This window comes from Python bivittatus, unplaced genomic scaffold, assembly GCF_059951505.1.
Source record: "Python bivittatus isolate LINGU-HERP-01145 unplaced genomic scaffold, Pbiv_v1 ctg000590_np1212, whole genome shotgun sequence".
In the NCBI taxonomy this organism is placed as follows: Eukaryota; Metazoa; Chordata; class Lepidosauria; order Squamata; family Pythonidae; genus Python; species Python bivittatus.
This window is the reverse complement of record NW_028277086.1, coordinates 14,165,583-14,191,088: the sequence shown is the minus strand read 5'-3', so window position 1 is coordinate 14,191,088 and position 25,506 is coordinate 14,165,583. Positions and strand designations below refer to the sequence as shown.

Here is a 25,506-nt window from a genome sequence, read left to right as displayed (position 1 = left end):
ATCCAGTATATACACACTGGGGCACCAGGTTTTTGAGCTCACCTTCTACTAGAATTCCATGTTACATGTACCTGCACATACATTTTTTGATTATGTGCCATCAAGCCAATGTCAACTCTTAGTGACCAAACAGATAGATTTCGTCCAGGAGGATCTGGCCCCAACTTCATCCTTCGTGTCTTCCAATGATAGACCCATTGCCACTGTAACTGAGTCCATCCACCTTGCTACTGGTCATCCTCTCCTTCTCTTTCTTCTTTCTTTCCCAGCATTATAGACTTCTCCAGAGAATGAGGCCTTCACATAATGTGTCCAAAGTATGACAATTTGAGCCTGGCTATTTGTGCCTCAAGTGAGAAATCTGACTTGATTAGTTTAACGATCCGTTTGCTTTCTTGGCTGTCCATGGTGTTCTCAGGAGTTTTCTCAAACACCAAGTTCAAAAGCATCAATATTCTTTCTGTCTTGCTTCTTCAAAGTCCAAACTTAGCTTCCATAGACTGTCACAGAGAAAACCATTGCCTGCAGGATTCTTATCTTTGTTGGTATAGACACATTCTGAGTATGTTTTCCAAGGCCTTTATGTCTACTCTACCAAGTGCTAGTCTGTGGCATAATTCCTGATTGCTGGCTCCTTCACTGCTGGTAGTCGATCCTAAAAGGCAGAAGCTATCTACTACTTCAATATCTTCATTGTAAATTCTAAGGCTGGTTGCTGTATCTGTTGCCATTCATTTGATTTTGTTTATGTTTAATCTTAGTCCCATTTTTTCACTGCACTCCTTGAACTTTCATTATAAAGATTGCAGATCATTTGCATTTTCAGCTATCAGCACAGCATAGGTTATTGATGCTCTTTCCTCTAATTTTAAAACCGTGCTCATCTTCTTCCAATCCAGCTTCCCTCAATCCAGCATATAAATGGAATAAATAAGGGGAGAATATTCTGCCTTGGCTCACTCCTTTGCCAACCTGGATGCTCTGTTCATACTGTGACTTCCTGATCTGTATATGCATTTTGCAGAACAATGAGATGTTCTGGGATTCCCATTTTTCTAAGCACATTCCACAGCTTGACATGGTTGACACAATCAGAGGCCTTTCTATAATCAATGAAGCACACACTGACTTCTTTGGGTTATTATTATTTGACTTTCTCAATTAACTAATGTGCTCCTCAGACTTTTCTAAGGCTAGCATCTGCTTTTCCATGTAGAGCTCTAATGTATGTTGGATGATCCCAAGCATTATTTTGGTAGGCATGTGAAATTAAGGATACTATAAGATACTTTGCACACTCTGATATATACAAGTGATCCCTCAATTCTCATGCCTATTTTTGACACCATAGAGAAACATGAATGTAGATGTTAGAAGAGCATAAACACAGACCGCATGGATAATCTTTCCCCATAACTTCTAATAAGGATGGGTTTGAAATAAAAAGATTCATGGCATATGAATTCTGCTAATGCTATCCCCATCATACACTACTTTGTTGAAGGAGATTAACAGGGCTGAAGCAGAACAGTAGAAGAATCCTGAGGCTGGATCAGGTCCATGATTCATCCAGTCCAGCATTCTGTGGGTGGCCAGTTGCCCTTAGGAAGATCCCATGACAGATGATGATAGCTGTCTTCCACTATTGCTTCTCAGTAACAGTATTTAAATACTATACATGAATGAATGTAGATTTGGCCTTGGGAAGGGAGCAATGAACCCTTAAGGGAGGAGAAAAGAGGTCCTGAGAAAGAGGAAAGTGTGAGAAATAAACTCAAAGTAGCCTCTCCTTGATTTTGTTTGGCATAAGGTATAGCAGAGAGAAGCTCTAACAGGCTTTCATGATTCTGTTATTCTACCCGAAAACAGTAAAAGTATTCCTGGAATCCTGCTGCTTCTGTTTCTTGACTTCACCTGTGTCAAAGGATTGATGATGCCTGTGGTGACGTGGTGGCCTCAGAATGCAATCCTCAACATAGCAGAACTTAGACGTATCAGGAGAAAGGCTTCACTTTGATATGGCTCCTCTTTAATGAATAGCAGCAATCCTAAATTTAACCCTGAGCGTAGAATGAGCTAATTATTCATTTACTATCCATAGTTTTCGAGTGAGGGTGGGGGAACACCAGCTATCCAACACAGTGAAGAAGCTTCTAGTTGGAGAAAAAGAAAAGTTAATACGAAATTGTACATTATAATTCCTGGAAGCGTTTCAGTAAGTAATTTACTGTTCTGATGGGAACTATATTGATCCTTTACAAGTCTTGGATATAAAAGACTGTTAAGACAGTTCTGTTTTTCAGTTGAATATATTCAGGAGGCCTTGATGATTTGAAGAGCAGGAAATAATCATAACTTGAATTCCCATCTGAAGTATGAATTCAAGCACAAATCATATTAAGCTGCTTTGCAAATGTATTGTTAAATGTGAGACAGCCATTTTTAGAGCTTGCAGGAAGAACCTCGACGACCCACAAAGCAAATTAAATACAAATCTAAAACTTAGGCAGACAGACTTATAAATTTACATTACTTGTTCCATGTACATTTACAAATCTATTTCCTAGATGCACTAACCATTCAATAAATATGGCTGTAAGTAAAGTCTCCTCTGAGGTAACTTCAATGACACATCCATGTAGTTTTCTTGGCAACTGTATGGAAGTGGTTTACTGTTGCCTTCTTCCAAAATGCCCCTTGACTACCCAGTCTAGCCTAAAGCCCTTAGATTCCTCAGTGGTCTCCCATTCAAGTGTTACTACGCCTGACCCTGCTTAGCTTCCAAATCTAGCCAAGGTCAGCGAAGGTCAGCCAGCTGTTAAGGCTATGGATCAATTTTATTTTCAATTATTTATTTTATTTATCTTATACAATTTCTATGCTATAGGATCCTGGGCAGCTTACCTAGGTAAATCATAAAACATACAATCATTAAATAATAGTAATACCACCAAGTTAGCTGCTGCAAGAAGATTGCAGACTGATTACAAACAATGATATGACAAGGTAGAAATAATGGTGCATTGGAATATCTGCAAGAAGTACCATTTGCCTGCAAGCGAGAACTGGTGGGACCACAAAACAGACAAAGTAATAGAAAATGAAAAAGCTAAAGTGCTCTGGGACTTTAGAATTCAAACAGACAAGCACCTGCCACACAACAGCCCAGACTTAACAGTTGCTGATAAGAAAGACAAAACAGTCTGGACAGTGGACATTGCAATACCTGGAGACAGCAGAATAGAGGAGAAGGAACTGGAGAAAATCACAAAATACAAAGACCTACAAATAGAAATAGAACAACTGTGGCAAAAGAAAGCAAAGATAGTACCAACTGTAATAGGCATCTTGGGTGCAATCCCAAAATATCTGGCATACCACTTGAAGTCCATCGGCATTGACAAAATCACCATCAGTCAATTGCAAAAGGCAGCTTGACTTGGAACAGCTTATACCCTGCGACAATACCTTTAACACCATCAAACAACAACCTCTGACTATCCCAGGCCCTTGGGAAGGACTTGATAGGTGGATAAAAGTGCCAAATCTAGTCTAAGCATCTGGCTGAATGTGCAACGAACAAGATACTATAGCAATATCAGCAGATCTGAAAGTCCAATAAGAAAAGGAAGGCAGGTTTTGTGGTCCCCATCCCCTTAGCTTTGGGGGTGGGGATATCAAGCATGCCTTCATGAACTGATGGTGTAGGGTACACAGCAATATAACAGATGAAGACCATTAATAAATACAAATGAAACTGTCCTGGTTTGTTACAATTCTTCTCCATGCTCCCCAATAAGGCCAGCCCTTACACAACCTATAGACATCATTGAATAGATGACAGAGCAGATAGATCTATGGCATCCTTATTAGATAAAACACATATAAGGTCATTTTGGACTGAAATAGCTAGACCTCTGTCAGCATGTTAGACTGTACCTGGCAGTCGAAACACACTTTTCATTGTTCCCCAGAGAACTGAAAACATATGCAGTAGAATGGGACCTCTTATTTCATTAACTACTAGTGATGGTGGAGGGGTGTAGAGAACTATGGAGATGACCTTAGAGAAAGCATGCAAAGATCATTAGCAAAACATGAATTAACTTCAGGAAGACAAGATAGCGTAAGGAAGAATCTTAAAGTTGCCCCACCTTGACTCTGTTTGGTATAAGGATGGAAGGGGACATACTGTGAGGCTTTCAAGATTGATGTCAACCACCTAAGGTAATCTAGGTCAGGAAACAGACCAAACAAGAAATACTGGAACCCTACTTTATTGATAAGGGCTATAAGAAAAGAATCTTGAAAGCCTGACAATGTTTCTTTTACTGTGGAGTCCTTGGGGTTCTCTGAGTGTGGCTGTTTTCTTGCAAACGTTTCATTACCTGGCTAGGTAACATCTTCAGGGCTAGAAGGGAGTGGGGTTGGCTCTCTGTTTATATGCAGTAGCTTGCCCTACCAGTGATAGTGGGAGTGGGGGTGAGGCAACTTTCTTTCTCATGCTATCTTGTCTTTCTGAGCTTGTTTTGCTAATGGCCTCTGCATGTCTTCTCCAAGATCATCTCTGGGGTTCTCTACAATGGGGCATTGTGGCCAACAAGCAACATCTGCAAGAAAAGGTCATGTTAGGGTTTGGCCCTGTTCAAGACATGTCCCCTTTACTTCTTTCCCAGACCCTGTTTTCCTTTTACCAACGGTCACAGCAACCTTGCACCACTAAATCCAAAAGGGGGCTGTTTGAGAGGTACTTAATGCTTTTGATGTCATCGCCATCCCCAATATCATTTTATTAGTATTTCCACATATTTTCCCCACAGGCATTCAGTAAAAATTAAAAGTGGTGGATGGCTGCCACCCAGGATTTTGTTTGGAGGGGTGCCCATCTGCCAAGAGAAATATACAACAATATGCTGCTAGGGATGATTAAGGAGCACCTTGAGAATATAGAAGGATGATAGGATACTAAATGCATTCCCAGCCATGCCAATTTGGTGAATAAGCAAACACCTTCTGGGAACATGCTCAGTGTGTTTGCTCCAAATGCTAGATGTATCCACCATTCCCCAAAGGTTGCCTACCATTGGAATAGCCCAAGATTATCAGCATTGAGGCAGACATCATTTCTTTCCTTAGGTTTTCCCTATCGTTTTTAAAGGAATGTCCTTGTGAAATCTTGCTTTGTCCTTTCCTAGTATACATTGCTGCTATTATGCTTACAAGGAATTGCTGTATTCTTGCCCCACAGAGGCAGGAAATAGCTTGAGGATTTCTAATGCTGCCATTAGGTTTGGATGAAGCTCATTTGTATGATATATTTCTTAAGGGCAAAGACAGAGCCACATATGATGCTCCTTAAACTATTAGAAAGGTGTTGGCAAAATACATGGCTTGCATGCAAAAATCCTTAGGACTGAACTTGGGTTCGAGTCCCAGCACTCAAGGGAAAAATCTCCCTTTGAAACGCTGGAGAATCATTATCAGTCAGTGAGCTAGACGGACTGTTTAGGCAGCTTGATATATTCTCATCTCCTATTCTGTCTTGTCTGGAGAAGAAAAGGTCACTTTTCTTGTCTTCTGACAGGAAAATTCTCCTGTCAATGAGCCAGAAAGTAGCAGCAACGTTTCAACAGTATGGAAGTATCTCAGTTGGAAGCAGGACCACGGTTTTGATGAAGTCAACAAATTATCATCTGAGATCAACCAAGGCGCATGCAATAGCAGTCTGCTAAATTAATTCTACGAACTAATCCTTATGAAAATATTAGTTTACTCTTCAGTTCTGAACAAATGTGCAATAAAGCAATTCTCCACAAATCCACAGGTCCTACGTCTTCTTTTTTTAAAACCAAATACAATTAAGAATGCCAAATTGAGGGTTCCCATTAATATTTATAAGGTTAAATAATTGATGTTAATGGAAATGGAAAATTAAAAGCACATTATATGTAAAGGAGAAAACAGAAAGTGAACCATGCTATTCAACCTACATCTCCTTAACTAGAGATCGTGTAGGAAGCTTACTGGCTTAACAGCAGGACTACCTGATGGACCCAGATCGCTGTAACAGCATTTTCCCAATGTGGTGGCCCCTGTATTCTAGTCCCATAAATCTCAAGCAAGGGAAAATGAAATCTGAAAGATACCAGATTTAGGAGTAGCGTGAAAGTTGAAGGATTATGTTTAGCTTCGAGGATCTCTGTGCAGGCCAATCTTGGTCGATGGACAACAGCTACAAAATTGCACAGACTAGTATAATGTAAGTAAGCTACTCTTATATTGACATTTCATTTGCATAAGTATGGAAAGAAGTCAAGCCACAGCTGGTAAATAGGTTTCAATCAGCCTGCAATTTTATTAAAAATATAAGCAGTTTATTAAGTTTTCACAATTGTAATTACAAAGCCTTCTGTAAAATTTCAGTTCTGCATGAACAAAATAGCTTCCCGTTTTATCTTCTATTCATAGACATAATGCTAATCTATTCTAAGGCAGCTAGGTATTCTTAGAGGTATTCAGCAGTATTCTTAATTGCACACTGTTAATCCTGTATTATGTATAAACAATAAAGGCATCCTGTCAAAGGTAATGAAATGGGGAAGTAGGGAGAAGTGAAGCTTGCCAACTGGATTGCAAAATGTGAAAGAAAGAAAAAAGAGATGCCTTCCACAAACATGCAAAATCTTTAATACTTTAATATGATGTATTCTCATTTCTTTTAGGCTCATCTGCCAAAATGATTTTCTATAATTGGTAATATATACAACCAGCCAAATACAACAGCAAACCAAAAGCAAAGCAACTTCCGCAAAATGAATAATTATGAATGAAGCCCTAGAAGAAATCAACTCACTTTTATATTGTGATAAAATATTGTTTTATTTGATCTGGAAGCAAATGACTGGTTCTTCATTATTGCTGGAATAACCATATTGGAAATGAAACAAACAAATCCTCCAGTTATTGATAAATGGCTGTCAAAAATACGAGTTATGCTTAAACCCACTAATAAAAATTGAAGGTGAGAAAGACAGACAACAGTATCATCTACTAGATCAAGAGTTTTCAAACTTTTTCAACCAGCGGAACCTGTTAGTTAAAAAATATACATTTTGGATAACACCAAAGTATCCAACAGGTTGGAAGAGGTCAATCTACATTCCAATACTAAAAAAAAAAAAAAAGGAAGACTTAACAGAGTGTGTATTGCACAATATCCCTAATTTCACTTGGTAGCAAAATAATGTTTGGATCATCCAATGCAGATTAGAGCCCTACTTAGAAAATAGATGCCAGATCTTCAAGATGGCTTTAGAAAAGGCCAAGGAACATGAGACATTATTGCTGATGCGTGCTGGATGGTTGCAAAACCCAAAGGATACAAAAAACAGACCAGTGTGTGCTTCATTGATTGCAGAAAGGCCTTCAATTGTGTCAATAACATCAAGCTGTGGAATATGTTTAGAAAAATGAGAATCCAAGAACATCTTATTCTCCTCACGAGAAACTTATATACAGGACAAAAGCCACAGTATGGACAGAACATGGTGAAACAAACTGGATCCAGGCTGGCAAAGGAGTGCAGCAAGGCTATATACTCTCCCCTTATTTATTCAACCTATATGCTGAATATACTGTATATTAAGGGAAGCTGGATTGAAAGAAGATAAGCACGGTTTTAAAACTGGAGGAAGAAACAGAAATAACCTGCACTTTGCTGATGACACTACTCTGATAGCGAAAACCATAAAGGATCTGCAAGCTCTGGTAATAAAACTCAAGGAGCACAGTAAAAAAAAAATGGGACTAAAATTAAATATAAAGACCAAACTAATGACAACAGGTACAACAATCAGCCTTAGAACTGACAATGAAGATATTGAAATGGTGGATAGCTTCTGCCTTTTAGGATCAACCATCAACAATAAGAGAAGAAGCAGTCAAAAAATATGTCGCAGACTAGCACTCAATAGCACATTAAGGCCTTGGAAAAGATATTCAGATACTGTGATGTGTCTATATCTACAAAGGTCAGAATATGCAAGCAATGGTATTCCCTGTGACACCACAACATACTTCTTAGGCTCTGTGCCAGTTTAGCCACATCTTCGTCTTGATTGTGAAGCTGGAGGCCTAGGCTATGTTCAAGCCAGTGCTCTCTTTCACGTTGCTTGCTTCTAGTTTCCCCTATTTCACCCATGATAGTATAGCCCAGATTACTGAGAGAACCTTTCCAGGACAAATCTGGGAACCTTCAAAACAGATTGCTTGTTTCTCGACAGCCACCAAAGTCAGTGAGTCAAAGTCAAGAAAAGTAAACAGGTATCTGGTCCAGAAGAATGGCATCTCTGTATTTGGCATAAAACATATATCTTGTCTGGAGAAACTTTTAGAAATCTTTCAGTGCAGTTTGCTAGTCTTGTTTGTTCCAGATTAAATGAAAACAGACTTTTTATTGTTCGAAATTATGTTATTTTATTTTAAATAATAAAACAAAATGAAGGCTGAGGGAACAAGGGAAGTTGTGATATGCATACCACTCTAATGTTCCCATTTACATTTGTGTTAAAATACCCCTTCAGAAATCTTTATGTATTCTATTGCAATTAGGAGTGTGGGGAAAAGTATTCCTGTATTCTAGATTAATTTTTTACATGTACAGGACAATATATGCAAAAATGTCATTTCTAAGAACAAATAATATATTTACAAAGCAGTAGATTTTTTCCAGTCTCTCTCTTGCTCTTTCTCTCCAAGCAAGCAAATAAAATTAATATTTCTTTCTCAACTTTTACTGGCAAAAATAAGATGCCATTGGATTCAACAGGTGACTACCAGATGCTTCTTGGAATCCAAAAGTAGGTTATGAAGGAGGACCTGAAAGCTACAGTATTTCTCAACACTTAGATCTCATTGCTAACAACCAGTGATAGATTAATGCAACTGAGTGGGATTTTTTTCCTTAAAAAGCAGGTGCCACACTTAAGATGTAAATAATAAAATGGTAACTTTTATAAGTGAATGCTTTGTTCTGTAAAAAGTATTTGTTTTCTAATGCCAAAGAAACCTATGCCAAAGTAAGAAGCATAGTCAGTTAAGGGCAGGGAAAGAATGCAGGATACTTCATATAAGATGCAGGGACAGCCAATAGCTCTGATGACTTCAAACAAAGATTAGGAAGGAAAAGAATGTGTTTCCAATACAGCTTTATTCTATAGATAAAATATTCTTGAAGAGCTCTCACCAATCAAACCATTAAGAAAGAAAAATCTGACCAACAAAATACTTTTTGGAAAATCAGATTCAGAAAGCAAAATAGAATGGGGTACTCCTTCTGAATGGGTCTTTCTAACAGATGTTCTTTCTACCTTTCTCAGCCAAGGTCTAACCATGTTTATTTTCATTAATACAGTGAAGTCCCAGCACTGGGTACCCTTCCAATTGTCAAAAGATGTTTTGTTAATTTGGCATGTTCCCATGAAATTGCTGTGGCTTATTCTAAAGGCCATATTGATTTTCAGCACATTTGAGGCTGCCTTTAAGAGAAACCTGCTTTAAGAAGGCATATGATCTTGAAAATGCAGCCCTTTAGAGCCAGATCAAGCCATATCCCTTTCAAAACCAGGTGACTGTTTCTGAAAAATAGCCATTGCAAGAGATGATCACCATTAATGCACAAAAAATGGTTTCAGGATTACACTTTGAAGGTTAATTTGGCCAATGTGCACATTTCTGTACCTTTTTTTCTGATACCCATTTTTCATTTTTCAAACATTTCAGCATTACTGCATTAACACCTTTTAAGAACACCAAAAGATTTTAGTGAAATTATTTTTAAGAGGTGTTGTAAGCTTTATTCCAAACACAGGTAGACAGTCACTGAATTTTAATGCCCATTAAGTCAATCTCATCCTGATCACCATTATAATCTTAATTTCCTTGTTATATTATTTAAAAAATGAAAGTGAAGCTATTTCAGCAGAATTCAGCAATTTGATGTGTAACGCCACACACTGAAATCTAACATTAATTTATTTGTTGAGATCCACAGCAAAGAGAAGGGCCTTTGACTTTATATCAGAAAGTAGTTCATTTACCAAGTGAACAAAACAGCAACTTTGAGATTGACAATCACTACAAATACCTTTATGATAGTCTCCCTGAGAGGAAAACTTAGTTTTATCTATTCATGCTTAACCAGGTCAGATAAAGACCTAGTAACTGCATTTGTACAATATGTGAAGACTGGTTAATCTGACCTTGGTTTAAAGTTTTGTGGTTGTTTCGTACAAGCTCAGCCCATTTGATTAGTTGATGGTTCAATACATTGTACAAACCAAGAAAAAGGACTAATTCAGTAATGAAGTTGTGTCTATGTGAGCATAGCCACTCTTTAATAAAAGCCGTTTCAGATACATAACCAGCTATGATTTTGATGTCTGATTTTTTTATCCAAAATCATAACCTAGGAATTCCTTATACAACAAAACTGACAGAGACACTGATCAATCTCTGTGAAATGAAGCATTGTCTTAACAACAAATTGAATCATAGCAAGACATTTATAAGGATTATTACCAGCTGTGTTAGATCTTAGACCAACAACATTTTCAGAATTGTCCCAACTAAAAGTACAGGCTCCTTGGCTCCTTACTTCTAACAAACATCAGGTGGTTATGATAGATGATTACCAGTGTTGGTCTTCCCACAGTTTTAGACAAACCATGGATCCCATAGTTCTGTAAAACTAAAGTGTTTAACTCTCTACAATTTGATTATCCTCCTTGTTTGCTTAGCTTATTTAAAAACCCATTCCCACTTTCTTCTATTCCTTCACATTTTGTTTCTTCAGGCTGGAATGATGACCTTACTTTTCACCCAACCTCTGATGTATGTTATTTTGTTACCCAACATTTTTTTTGGTTTTAGACTAGATCCTTGATTCTCAGCTCCTTCTGCTTTCTGCTTCAGCTCTTTCATCAACGTCCCAATCTGACAGTCTGGTAAAAACCTTGATGTATGTACCAGCTTTGCAGGTTCAGTCTTCCTGTTATCTTGAGACCTGCACAAGATCTACAAAGTATCTTTGAGAAAATAACTTTGGCAGTACCCTCCTACACCCTGGTATCTAGCAACTACTGGAAAATTAATGCCTTTTTACTGCCTTGTAAAAGTCCTTTGGTGCCTATTTAAAGTTATTTTCAAGTGATTCTATCACAACCACAGCTGCTCTAAGTGCCTTAACTACAGGCTTGAACAAACACGCCATCACAGTGAGGAAAGTTTTACATAACACTTCTGAGAAATCTAAAATGGTACAAAACCCCACTGATACACTGGAGAGTTTTTGTTTTTGTTTTGTACAGAGATGGGTAATTTAATTGTAGATCTTTGCTTTTTGCTAGATGAATGATCTCACAGTTCAAGCACACTGCTGAATAATTTCTGCAAGTCAGCAGTAGAAAACTGTGTAAAGTAATAGAAATTACTTAGCCAAGAAGTAGCATAAAATATACATAAACATTTCCTTAGAAAGGAATTGGCTCTAGATAGAATGTGCTCTGGAAGATGGACGTCCAACTTAGGGTACAAGAAGAAGAGGCACAGCTTGGTTGTATGTTTCTGGGTGGTAAAATCACTGGGGATCTGCTTTTAGAGCATCTGACAGGATGCAGACTTTTCATCTCTGCACAACTGACCACATTTAGAACTGCTAACCTGTCCTTTGTAGTGCTTTGGCACCACTCAAGTGGTGGGCAGAGAGTGGTATTGCAAGCAATTAGCTTAATAGGGTCGTTAGGTGAACCAAGAGACCCAAAGAATTCTACCCTGCCTTATAGCAATGGTAACTCCATAGTAACTGCTGAGTTTATATCATCTGATGCTCAGACTTAGCTTTCAGATGATCTGAGATGGTCCACCTGCTTCCTGGCCCACTAACATTAACAAACATGCACCAGACCTGGTCTTTCTGTTCAGCATAACTGGGTATATTTCTCCTCTCCTACAGTGTATTATTGTCTCCTACAGCAGACCAGTTTAACTGGGTTATTGAATGAAACCCTTTTCTGAGTTCACAAACTACAGACTAACAAAATAGTCTGTGTTCCAACAACACCATAAGCCACAAAGAAAACTGAACAAATATTAACCAGAGCAAATACACTATGTTTCCATGTGGTCTAGTTAAGTACGTTCTGTGAACTGTCATTGTGTGCATGGGTATGCTACTCCATACAAACAAGAATGTTCCTTAGCACTAGCACTTAGGACCTGTCTTACAGCACATTTCTTTGATGTTTCTTAAATTTATCTTGCAATGCAAGAGGATTTCGATGGGCCAAAGCAGAGTTATATGGCCAGCCCAAACGTACATGAATTTAGTAAGGTAGATAATTTTCCTTCTCTTAGCACCAGGGACTGAAATGTTCTGTTGACTCAAGGCTGCCCCAATCTTGCCTTTTTCAACCTACTCAGAGACTACATGAAGCTGAGCGGTGTTGAAAAAGTGCCTACAATAATACTTGCATCATCTCTATAGGGCCTTCCGCATAGAGTTCCCTAACCAACCCAAGCCTAAAAAACTGCTTCCCCCTCCACAATTCATAAGCAACTGCAGGGGGGGGGGGGGACTTTTCTCAGTTGCTTGCATTTTCAACTAAATGTTCTTCCTTACCAAAAGGGCAAACAACTGAGGCAAATAAAAAAAATCCATTTTTTTTTTAAAGCAAAACCCAAAACACTTGAAATGTAGGCCCTGGAGGGGAGGCAAAATTATTTCCCCTTCGTGAAACTTCAAAGTAAGAAGAGAAACACCTTCCATTACTTATGGCCATGCTTTATTTGTTCTGACAACTGAAATCCCACAACTCACAAATGTTCAGGCTTGATGAACGGAGTTAACCCTGGCAACTACTGGATTCTGAAACAAGGGAAATCCAAATTTTAAAAAAAAGCAAGTCCTAAATTCTCCTGGAGAGAAAAGCAACGAAAACAGGCTTGTCACTACCCTTCAAAGAAGTTCAATCAAGCATGTGTACTTGCAGAGGTAATCCTTTGGTTTTGTAATTCTGAGTGGGAAAGAAAAGGGAAGCAATCATAAAATGAGATGGCAGAGTTTTATTTTTAAAAGTGCCATCCATTAAATGGTGAAGAAATCCCTTCATGTATTTTGATCTAAGGATCACTCACCTGCTTGTTTAATTTCATTTATTTGTTTGCTTTAAACTCTGCTTTTCTGCTCCAGCTAGGATGGAAGACAGTTAAGAAAATTAAAAATAAATAAAAAATAAAATACGAAAAGTTAAAATACAAACACACCTGGGAGAACAGATGGAAGTGTCCATGAAGGAGCCAAGTCTGCCCAGTTCCATGGGGCTACTGGCCTGTTCCACCATACCTAGTCTTTCCACGCCAATAGTTACTGGTCTTCTTTGTCCTTCCTATGAATATCACAGTAATTTATGAAACAGGTCTCACATTCTTCTAGTCCAGCATCATGCTTCTCACAGCAACCTCTGGGAAGTCATTTCATCAGTGCTTGAAGCATCAACTAATTCCTCCAGTTGTTCTGTGAGAATTTAGGAGCTTACAGAGATTCCCTAGAGCAGTGTTGCCCAAACTTGGCCACTTTAAGATGAGTGGACTTCAACTCCCAGAATTCCCCAGCCAGCATGGCTGGCTGGGGAATTCTGGGAGTTGAAGTCCACTCATCTTAAAGTGGCCAAGTTTGGGCAACACTGCCCTAGAGATTCCACATAGCTTCATTATCCATGAATTTAAATGCACTCCAACAAGTGACTCTTCCCACATCTTGTATAGGGAATTTCATAAAATAATTACATTTGTGTAATTCCATACTTTGTGAGGAAAAGAACAGACTTCTGTGGGTTCAGCATCACCAGTTTTGCAGCATGTTTTTTGCTGATGAGTCAGTGTGGACAGGTGCAGCCTCAAGAATTGCACCTCCCACCCAATTTCATTCCTTTTGATCTTTGTATCAGTCTCCCTTTCTTTCTGTTTTCCAGGGTCCCTGACTCCAGATTCCAAAGTCTCTATTTCCAGAAGCAAAGCTCCTTTTTGGTGAATCCAGATTTTATTTGATGGATCACATACCTTCTGTCTTTCCTTGCATTATCACTATTGTTAGGAAGAGACAGGCAATTTAGCATGAGGGAAATGCTGTATCAATCATGCAGTTGTTTTTGTTGTTGCTTTGTTGTTACAGTAATTTAAAAAAAATTGTATCTACATGATTCAGGTGATTTTTCTCCTGATGGAGGGCTCTACATCATATATTATTACAGAAATAGAAAATTTATGGAGTGATTTGCAGTGAGTTGGCACAGATTTTTTCATTTCATGTATTGGTTGTTTGCATTAGACTCCATCTGGGGGTTCCTGAACAACTATTGCTGCCGTTGTTATAATTATAAACTTCAAAATCCATTGTTGGATAAAGCTATTTAATCCAGCCTATCTAACAGATTCAGTCTAATCACAGCAGCCAAAAAGATATGTACCTCCAGGAAACCTGGAAGCTTGACACGAGGAATAGTGACTCCCATTTCTGCTCTTCAGCACTGAAGGTAAGGGATGTACCTAGAATTGTAGCTAACACAAACATTATGAAAAGAAGCAAGGAAACGATTTCATTCCCCTTTAAAACTATACTTGGTGGTCATCACTACAGCTGGTAAACATACATTCCATAGTTCATCAACAAGCTACAATCTCCCACCATTTAGCTTCTTGGAATGATTAACTGAGTACTGATTACATGCCATCAAGTCGGTGTCAACTCATAGTGACCACGTAACTAGATAGATTTTCTCCAGAGGTATCTGTTTCCAACCTGGTCCTTCATGTCTTCTAGGGGACACCCATCACCACTGAAATTAAGTCTATCCATCTTGCTGCTGGTCATCAACTTCTCTTTCCTTTCACCTTTCACAGCATTATGGACTTCTCCAGAGAGCTAGGTCTTTGCATAATGAGACCGAAGCATGATAATGATAATTTAAGCCTGGACATTTGTGCCCTGGGTTTGATGATCCATTTGTTTGTTTTCCTGGCTATCCATGGTTTTCTCAGGAATTCTCCCAAAACCAAAGTCCAAACGTATCAATACTTTTTCTATCCTGCTTCCAATTTCTATCCAAGTCCAATTTTCACTTCTATAGAGTGTCACAAGGACAAACACTGCCTGTATGATTCTGATCTTTGGAGGTATCATTCTCCAGTCTACCAGTTGGTAGACTGAGACATATTTCTCAGTGACTGGTTCCTTTACTGGTGATAGTTGATCCTAAAAGGCAGAAGCTATTCACCACTTCAGCACCTTCATTGTCATCTCTAAGGCTGATTGTGGTATTTGTTGTTAGCCTGGTCTTCTTTATATTTAATGTTAGTCCCATTTGTTCACTATGCTCCTTGACTTTCATTACTAGAGCATGCAGATCACTTGCATTTTCAGTGAACAGCGTAGTGATATTAGCATAGCTCAAATTATTGAAGTTTCTTCCTCCAATTTTAAAACCATGCTTATCGTCTTCCAACCTCACTATCCTCTCTATATATTCTTCATATAGGTTGAATAAATAATGGGAGGGTATGCAGTCTTGTTGCACACCTTTGCCAACCTTGTGCCAATCTGTTTCTCCATGTTCTGTCCATACTATGGCTCCCTGACCTGTGTATAGATTTCTCATGAGGATAATCAAATGTTCTGGGATTTTAATTTTTCTAAGGACATTCCACACTTTCTAAAATCAATGAAGCACACACTGACCTCTTTTTAGTACTCTCGGCTTTCTTCAGTGTTTTAGCCCTGAATTTTTAAAATAAATAAATATAAATATATAGCATGGTAAAGGTATTGAGGAGTCTCGGGGAAGCAAAGCAGATTGTAATGAACATAATGAATCTTGCAGATTTGGGGTCCCCAGGTTTTTTTTTGAGCTGGGGGACACATTTAGAATTTTAAAGCAGCAGTGACAAAGCACTGATTTACCAAAACCAGGTAAATGCCCTTCCAGGGCATTCTGTACTATACTATCTGTTAAATGTTTGACAGCTGATGACAACCCAATAACTTGACAGAGGTTTCTTTAGCCCCTTTATCGAAAGGAAAACTGTTACAGACATTTTGGTAACAAGAGCTTCCACTTCTAAGAAACCTCCCCCCACCCCATCTCTGAGTTCACTTGAGTAGAACTTTCTTCATTCACTTGATAACCACCCTTTGATGAATAAGAGACAGAACTAACCCTGCACCAGATTATGGAAGAATCTCCAGATGTTATGAACGTGCAATATTATCTTGCTTCTTTCCTAAGCTCTGAAAAGATCATTAATCATCTCTGCTACCTTTCTATTTTTTTTCCTTGGCAGATAGATATGGATCCATTTAGTTTTGCTTGGATTCATTTTTTTTTAATGAAAAAACAAAACAAAACAGGGGAAGCAATGGTATCTCAGGGCAGTAATTTGGGAAGCCAAGCTCTAGCCTATACATAGTGCCCATCTGTTCATTCATTCATTCATTCATTCATTTTTTTTTCTGATTTATATCCCATCCTTCATTCAGGAGCTCAAGGCAGTATATAGTACAGTATACAGTGTATGTGCTCCTTCCCCCTATTTTTCCCCAACAACAATCCTGTGAGGAAGGCTGGGCTGAAAAAGAGTGAGTGGGTGGCCAAAAGTGAGCTTCTATAGCTGAGGGTGGGCTTCAGCCCGGCTCACTCTGCTCCTAGAGGAATACTTCCACCACTACCCCATCCTGGCCCTTGGTGCAATTTTTAATAGCTTCAGACCAGCCTTCCAAGCCTTGGCACCTTCCAGATGTCTAGATTTCAACTTCCAGAATTCCTTAGCTAGTATAATCATTGGTGACATGTAATCCTAAGACATCTGATGGCATAAGAATGGGGATGTCCAGTTTGGCCTTTGGTTAGTCAATGGAGAAACAGCTTTCCTTAAGCAATTTTATCCACTGCGATGGCAGGGATGTCTTGAGATATTAATGATATTTTCCCGTAGGTTGCCCTTGCCAAGACATTTTTTCCCCCCGAAATAAACCGCTGCCTTCACACAGCTGCCTTTCAACTATTCAGGCAAAGGGTTCAACACAACTGTGATGGGTTTTGTTTTTGTTTTTCATAGGTGGCTTCCCCAAGTGTAATGTTTTCCTCTGCTTATTTTCAACAATTTGCAAAACGATCCAAAGTAGAGAGGAACTAACTCAAAAATGGCATCCTTTTTCTTTAGAGTTGTCATTTCTGCAGAGTCCCAAAAACTGTTTTTAAGGATTAGATCAAGAACGCAGAGCATCAATCTAATTGTTTCTAAGGCCCCAACTACTTATATGCATGTAATTAAAGAATATTCTTTTGCTATGGCAATAGAGAGAAGGAGAAATACAAGACTAAAACAAACAGGAAGTTAAGTATTTCTCTCCCAGAAATTTTAACATCAGAAACCAGTTAATGAGCAGTTAAATTACAACTTACAAAAAAACATGACAGAGGAAAGTAATGCTTACTCATTTGTTTCTTCTACTTAAATCATTTTTGCTGATCCAACTCAGTAGTCAAAGTAGCTTACATTTAAATTTTACAAAAACAGATAAAAACAAATTGATAAAAACACAAACAGATCACTAACGTTTGAAGACAGAAAGATGCAACTACAATAAGTGATGACTCTTGCAACTTAAATGGGACTTTTTAAAAGGATCTGTTGAATTAAACAAAGGCAAGGAGATTGTATTACTGCCTCCCCAAACAACTGAAAACAGCATAGTATTTTGTGTTCAAGCTCCCCCTAGGGGAGCTGAAAATTATTACATGTCTCCAGAGCATCCTACTGAAAAATTCATTACAAATGAGACAAACCATTGTTCTCTTTTTTCTACCGATATATCAGAGACAATTTGCACAAAAAGATACATGGTGATATCTCAGCTCTTGATGAACTGAATGAAAAATGAATGAAAAAAAAAAAGAATGAAAACACCGATCTAACCAAAAAACACAACTTTTGAGATGATGAGGTTTATTTTTAATCTGCCACAACTCATTCACATATACTGTGTATGTGTAAGAGGGCCCCAATACCCCCAAATCTATGCAGAGCTCTTTGGAGCCATCTGGTCTCACAAGGCTAAGCAGGGCCAGACCTGATTAATACTTAGAACATCACCAGGAAATCTAAGGATCTATGCGAGACAGGAAAGTTGAAAAACATTCTGGAAGAATGGTAAACCACTTATCATTTCCATACTTTTTTTTTTTTTTAGTGCCTTCGAGTCAGTGTTGACTCCTGGTGATTGCCTGGACAAAGTCCCTGTAGTTTTCTTGGCAAGATTTTGGAAGTGGTTTTCCATTGCCTCCTTCCTAAGGGCTGAGAGAAAGTGACTGGCCCAAGGTCACCCAGATGGCTTTGTGCCTAAAGTGGGACTAGAACTCCCAGTTTCCAGCCTGTTGCCTTACCCACTACACCAAACTGGCTCCATACTACAGCTCAAAAAACTATGTGGACATGTCTGTGAGGTCACCAAGAGTCAAGCATGACTCAAAGGAGACATTCATTTAGAAATGAGTTTCTGATATCCATATTGAATGTATTTGTTTCTTTTTTTAATTTTAACACACACACATTTTGAATTAAAAACAACTTGGGGAAAAACAAGAGAGACAGAGAAAACAATTATACACTAGCAAAAATTATATGCATAGTTTATAATCTTTTGGAGAAATACATATTTTTAAATATTCATGTTCAATATTTCTATCCTAGGAGACATTGTATAGATGGAGACAATGTAGTAGGAGTTATTTTGTTGATATAAGTAAAAATGATGACCAAATATGAATAAAATGATTTTTAATTAAAGGGATCTTCAAGAATTTTTGCTGCTGTTTATCTTTCAGCCATGGTTATTTTCCACATTTAAACATCACTGATCAAAAGAAACACGTAGTTTAGTTTTCCAGTGTTTACTATGGTTAATCTGGCAGACAAAAACCAACATTTAAATTAATTTCATGTATTCCATGATTTTATATGTTCTGGGAAAAATGGGTCATAAAGAAACATTATTATTAATTATTAAAGACCGTTATGCAACATTTTCTATTTCTTCCTAAATTTCAAAACCAAATGAGTATGTAAATAGACACAGCCACCAGGAACATTCACCATTATAATCCCTCCAGCATCATTTACTAAGCCTTTGATTAATACAATGCAATTTTACATGAATTTCAGATAAACTATACATTATTTTTGTAGCCAATTCTTGTTTTATAGGCAATCCACTTGCTTCAAGCACACTGGTCAATTGAGATAATTAAAGAATTCAATTTTTAGAAATTCCACTTTGTAAAGAATGGACTAATATGCAGATGATGGCTTAGCAATGCCTTATATTTTGTATTTCCCTGAATTCTTCACTGCAGCTTTCCGCAGTCTGAACACATTAAAATATGCATTTGCATTCATATTTGAATATATGTTTGGAGATGGTTGCTAAACTGTAAGTGATGATTATGATGAAATTGATGATGATATCTCAAGTTGCATAGAACTGTACATAGAACTACAATCAGAAAAAGACTGATTTGCTCTTTATGCTGGGATTATCAACTTCATACATGCTATAACCCCATTAGCTATTTAATGTGTGGTGACACCATGAGAAGAGGTGTCCTCTAACCAAGTGCATCTCATCCAGCCTAGGTGTAACCCTCTGCAATGTTTTCTTGCATTTCTTGAAGTAGGACCAAGAGAAGTAGCTGCTTGGGCTCTGTTACTGATACCTGCCCTAAACCCCCCATTTGGATTACTGGGATTGCAAGCTGCCATTTTGAATTTCCCAGGAGCAAATTTAAGTCAGTTGCATTATGGGGAGTTTTAACTGGCTGGTCTGAGAAAGAGACCCAGGCCTTTGGGCCAGAATTAGCAGAGTCCCCATTTTTAGGAATTGTACTAAATTTACTTCAGCTGCATTGGCCATTCATTGTCTATTGGATTTTAATGACATGTGTTGGGTTTTTTTGAATTTGTTTTTGACCCACCCTTCCTCCTTCCTTCCTTCCTTCCTTCCTTCCTTCCTTCCTTCCTTCCTTCCTTCCTTCCTCCCTCCCTCCCTCCCTCCCTCCCTTCCTTCCTTCCTTCCTTCCTTCCTTCCTTCCTTCCTTCCTTCCTTGGAGGCCAAATAAATGCAATAAATAAATACTTTAGTGCCCCACCAAAGCAACCTTTCTTCAAGTCCTCTCAGCTCTGGAGCCAGTCAGAGAATTTAGACACTTGTGGCTTTGTCACATCTCAAGGTACATTGCTAAGGAAAGCTACACTATATGGATTGGGACTTAGAATCTGAAGAGATCCCCTTCTGGCATATGAACTTGCCTATTGATAAAGTCATCAGCTGAGCTTCTTCTCTAATGGCAAAGGTAAGTGAAGTAGATGTGACCAGGAATCCAAAAAAAGCTTTCCCCAAAAATAATTTCCCTAGGAAGACTTTCTAGGTGTCAGACAATGATTCTGGGAGGCACCCACCAAAGATTTTATTACCAGATCTTTTAAAATATTAAATAGAAGTATTGTTGTCTTGCTACGTTATTGTTTGTTTTTCCATTCCTGCCTGTCCCAAAGATCTGGTTTATAGAATGCATTTTGCATTATTTAAAATTATTGCCTTTAATCTGGAAAGGTGCTTTGCTTGCATTTCCTTCTAGAGCATATCTACCAGAGCAGTCATTGTCACAGAATCTGGGGACTAAAAAGGAGAGAGTAAGCGATGTCTGGTGCATTATGCAAAAATGACACATGAACCCTAATAGGATTTTCCAATTCAGCTTTGCTCATGATTTGAACCAACGGAATGGATGTATAGCTTATGCAGTGTCTCCTTTCTTGTGATTTCATAGACTTATTGTCTTCCACTTCATTTTTTAAATTGCATCAAGATAAAGAAAACATTGTTCATTTGCACTGCTGTACTGCCATTGTGTTTATTTTTTACTGGGTAGGTTTTATATATTTTTCCTGAGTAAGCCTCCGAGAGTCATTTTGATTGTGGTGGCATAGAAATATGTTTAGTAAATAAATAAATACCCCTGGGAGAACAGGTCTCAGGTCTCTTTATGAATCAAAGCCTTTAAAAAGATATAGAAAATAGGCAAGTTTGCGAATCTTCTACCTGTATATTTCACTTTTACACCAAAATAGTTTTGTTTTTAGAAACCCTGGTCCCAAAGTAACTCATTTGAGTCACTAAGAGCATACTTATCTATCTTACTACACTTCAGAGTAGTAGTAAACAAAGGATACACACTGTGACCAAAAGCAGCTCTCCATGTCTTAGGAACGTATTATCTGATGAGCCTGTGTTAACTAGCTGTGCAAGTAATATAAACTGGGAAACTCTGCATGCAAAACACAGGCTCTGCTACTGAATAGAAAACCCTTCTAAATATTCCTCCCAATTTGGAAATAGGCACTGCAGGGAGTCAAGCAGAGGCACACCATGGAGTTTCCTCTGCATTTAGGAATGATTTAAAAAAGGAATACACTTTAGGTCAGTGGTAGAACACCATGAAGAAGCAATCTGAATTGGTTTTTTCCAGGATGTTTTTTACATCTCCCCAATCTAGTCTATAGGCCTGGTATTTCTAGCAGGTTTCAGCTCAAAGCATTAAGCAGATCTGACCCTGCTTAGCTTTTTGAGACTACTAGAGAAGTACAGTGAACTTACCAAAATTCTCAGAAGATAGAGTAGGAAAGAGCACCCTGCTTCTCCACCTTCAAACGAGGTACATGTGGCTTCAGAGGAAACATGGAAGGCAGGAGGAAGAAGCTAGAAGCACTGAAGGTTTGGAAGGTGGACTACATCAGAAATTTAACTCCTGCTTACTTTTAGTGATAGCCAATAAGAATTTCAATTCCTAGTGCCTTTTTTTTTTTTGGAGAACCATGAAATCCTATGAAACTCACGTGCAACTTCCAGATACATAAAGCTTCACCTTTATATATGACACATGTTCTCTTCCAAAGAGCTATGGCACCCACTGGTAAAACAATGGCTCCTGAATTTGAAATTTCAGCAGATGGGGATCTACATATTAGTATTTTATTTGCTTCCTGGCTTTTATTCTCAAACTGGGTCCTTAAGATGAGCATGTCTCATCCCCCCAAAAAGGTCATTAAAATTATTTTTTAAATCACAGAATGACTCCCTCATTGCAAATTTTCTGTTCATCATTCCTTTAAATAATGTCACATCACACACTGTTTATTTCTTCCTCTCCTCAAACTGCTCCAGGGAATAACATCCATTTTATCAAACTGAGCCCCCATATTAAATAAGTTACTCATATATGGCATTAGAAGTTAAACATGTGCACATCTATTCTAAAATGAAATAGGTCTGATATTGTCATACTTTACCAGTTATGTCATGCTGTTTGAATGACTCACTGTAGATTTGATACTGATTGGGGCAATGTTTCTTCAACCACTTGCATACATCTTGTTGTGTCCAAAGGGCGACCGGTTTTGTCAGCTTCACAATATGAAACTGGAAACATAGAACAAGAAGTTAAACAGAAGTTAAACCAGTGATGTTTCTTTGCATGTCCATATACATTTTGTGCACCACCACAAGCCAGGAGCTAAATTTTCTACTTTGCACAAAAAGGTCAATAATGAAGGGACTATGATTAATCTGATAGTTCTTCATGTGGCTAGCAATTATTAAACCATGGATATCAGAGATATGTCAGACTCTGAAGGCAGGTGAGAAAATCTCAAAAATGCAGTTCAAGTAACAATTTTGGGTGATCAGCAAACATCTCAGACTCATCTCCACTGAGCCTCTTTAAGCTGCAAAGGAAACGCTGGATTCCTTTGGGAAGCTAATCTCAGTGATGTTAATAGTTGTCTTCTCATCCAAGAGTCCTTGGCAATAAAAGCTTTGGGGGATGCCTGTCCATCAGACCCTCTCTGGGTTCTAGAACCTCCAGGTCCCTACATGCATGGATCTAGAATAACAGTTGCACCCATCTGCTTCATGGCACCTGGCAGAATTTGGGGGAGGGGGTCCTTGAGGAAAAGAAGCAGATTGCACTGGGGGTTTTGCCTTTCCGAAACTGGCAAGTAATGGCCTAATAGCCCTGCTTTTGTGAAATATTGCTACTGGGACTGCCATATCACTAAAGCAATCTTAGCTGACTAATTGGATGAGTTTTAATTCATTGGGCAACTGATTAAAGGCAGCATAATTCTGTATAGGAAACTACTGTTGAAAGGAAAAGAAGTGTGCGCGCACACGCTCTCTCTCTCTCTCTCTCTCTGCTTTGATGAAGCATCTGCACACCACAGTAAGTACCCAACTGAAAAGGTGGCAGAACCTTCCTGCTGAGAAAAAAAGGGGGGGAGAAATGCTCCCTTCTCAGACGCAATTGCTATCTGCAGTTTTCAGTGATCCTACCATTTGAGGTGAGCCAGGCAGTGGTAGAGTAGGCAATACAGGGCTGTTTAAATGAATATTCTGACCCCATAGCAAGGCAGTTTCCTTTGTTCCTGACTCAGCAGGAACATGAGTAAATGACAAATGGGTGTAGAAAACTTGCCTGGAAAGCACAGAGTAAAATCATCAGGGCACAATAATGAAGCAAGAGTAGGGCAACAGAGAGAAAAAACAATGAAAAAAAACTATGAGAAGTTGCAGAACCATAGATTTAAGAAAGAAAGGTTAAAAGCTTTAGGAAGCTGGTGGGGATGGGTGGTTAGGGAGGAATAAGACGTAAAGGATGATCCTTTGTTCCTTTATTCCTTTCTTGGTTGTCTTCTGTTTTTGAGGGATTGAGGAGCAGAAACGGTGGCAGTGTGGAAGTTCCCAAAGCTATAAATTAGAGAAGGAATGAGAATTGTGCCATAGTTTTTCCCCAGTCCTGGGTCAAGGGTCAAGAAATCTTCTCAACCACATTGGAATACACATCAAGCACTGTATGGGTGAAAAACAGTAAGCAAAATTCTGATCACAGTATCATAAATTGTTGAGCTCAAAGGGAACTTAGAAGTCACGCTTAGTGCAGGATCCACTGGAGCATCTCTGACAAATGACCATTCAGCCTCTTTTTGAAGATCTCCAGGGAAGAAGAACTCACTATGTCATATGACAGCCTGTTCCACTGGCTGACAGCTCACACAGGAAGTTCTTCCTAATGTTTAGCCTAAGCCAACTTCCATGTAATTTTAACTCATGGGATTTGGTTCTGCCCTCAACAGAAAATAAATCCAATCTTCTGTGTGACACCCTTTAGATACCTGATGACTGATAAGTTGTCCTTTCTGTAGGCCAAACATACTCAGATCCTTTAACCATTCCTCGTACAGCCCTACAGTTTCCAGACCCTTCGCCATCTTGGTAGCCCTCTTTAGAACTTGCCCCAATTTTTCACTCTCCTTTTTTGAACTGTGGTGCACAGAACTGGACAGAGTATTTCAGTGGACAGTGGACAGAGGAACAATTGCTTCCTGTGATCTGGACATTTCCTGTAATGCACCCCAAAATAGCATTTATCGTTTTAGCAGCTGTATCACACTGCTGGCTCATGTTTAACTTGTGATTGACAAGGATACCCAGATGAATCTTTTTCACACATACTATCACCAAGCCAAATCTCTCCCCATCCTATACTTGTGCCTTTAATTTTTCCTTCACAGACACAGAACTTTACATTTATCTCCATTAAATTCCACATTATTCATTTCAGCAAATTTATCACATCTTGACTAAAATACAGGCTTCTGGTTGCTAATTTATCCTTTACTACCAGAATCTACTGAATAGGTACACAACTTATAATATGCATATACACTCCAAATATCCCAGAAAAATGTTATGGGATTCTCAGAAGTCACATACAATGTGAGTTTTTAAGAAATAAATCAATAAACACTAAAAACTGCACATCAACTAATGTGAATTAATAAGAAATTATAGGATATATTAATGTCCTCCCACAAAATTAATCTCTTTGGGGGCAGGGGGACTTCTGGCGCATTCCCCAAATCCCTGTATCTTTTAAGTAATTAAATCCTCTGCTTATCCATGTCTCCATCCTCAGTGATGTCCATGTATTTCTTTTAGACTGTAAAGCGCTTGGGAGAAGGACCCAGTATAGCTGTTTTTGGTAAAGCACTATGATAGTTTTATTTGTTAATATTATAACCCACCTTGTTATTATTTCTGTCCCTAGGATAACCCAGCAAATAATTATAAATTAAAATATCACATCATTATTTATTTAGTAACCTGAAAAGTATATTGGGGTGACCTAGATGTCAGCCTTCAAGACAGTCCAGACAGGAAACCAAAAGCATGAGTACTAACACTACTTTTATTGTAAGGTTACAGTAGCAACATCTTGCATGTCTGAAAGCGCTTCTCCCCTCCTTTTCCTCTACTTTCCGGAGAACTACGCAGGGTCCCTT

At 38.5% G+C, this 25,506-nt stretch overlaps 1 protein-coding gene across 3 annotated transcripts in view; it reads right to left on the bottom strand.

The window, feature by feature from the left end:
* The window catches only part of SAMD12 (sterile alpha motif domain containing 12), a 207,910-nt gene that overhangs the window by 131,703 nt on the left and 50,701 nt on the right, over nucleotides 1-25,506 (bottom strand). For all 3 annotated transcript variants that reach the window (XM_025163490.2, XM_007423339.3, XM_015887237.3), the window contains exon 3: nucleotides 22,456-22,585. In XM_025163490.2, coding sequence (XP_025019258.1) covers nucleotides 22,456-22,585 — 130 coding nt within the window. The remainder of the gene's footprint in view (nucleotides 1-22,455; nucleotides 22,586-25,506) is intronic.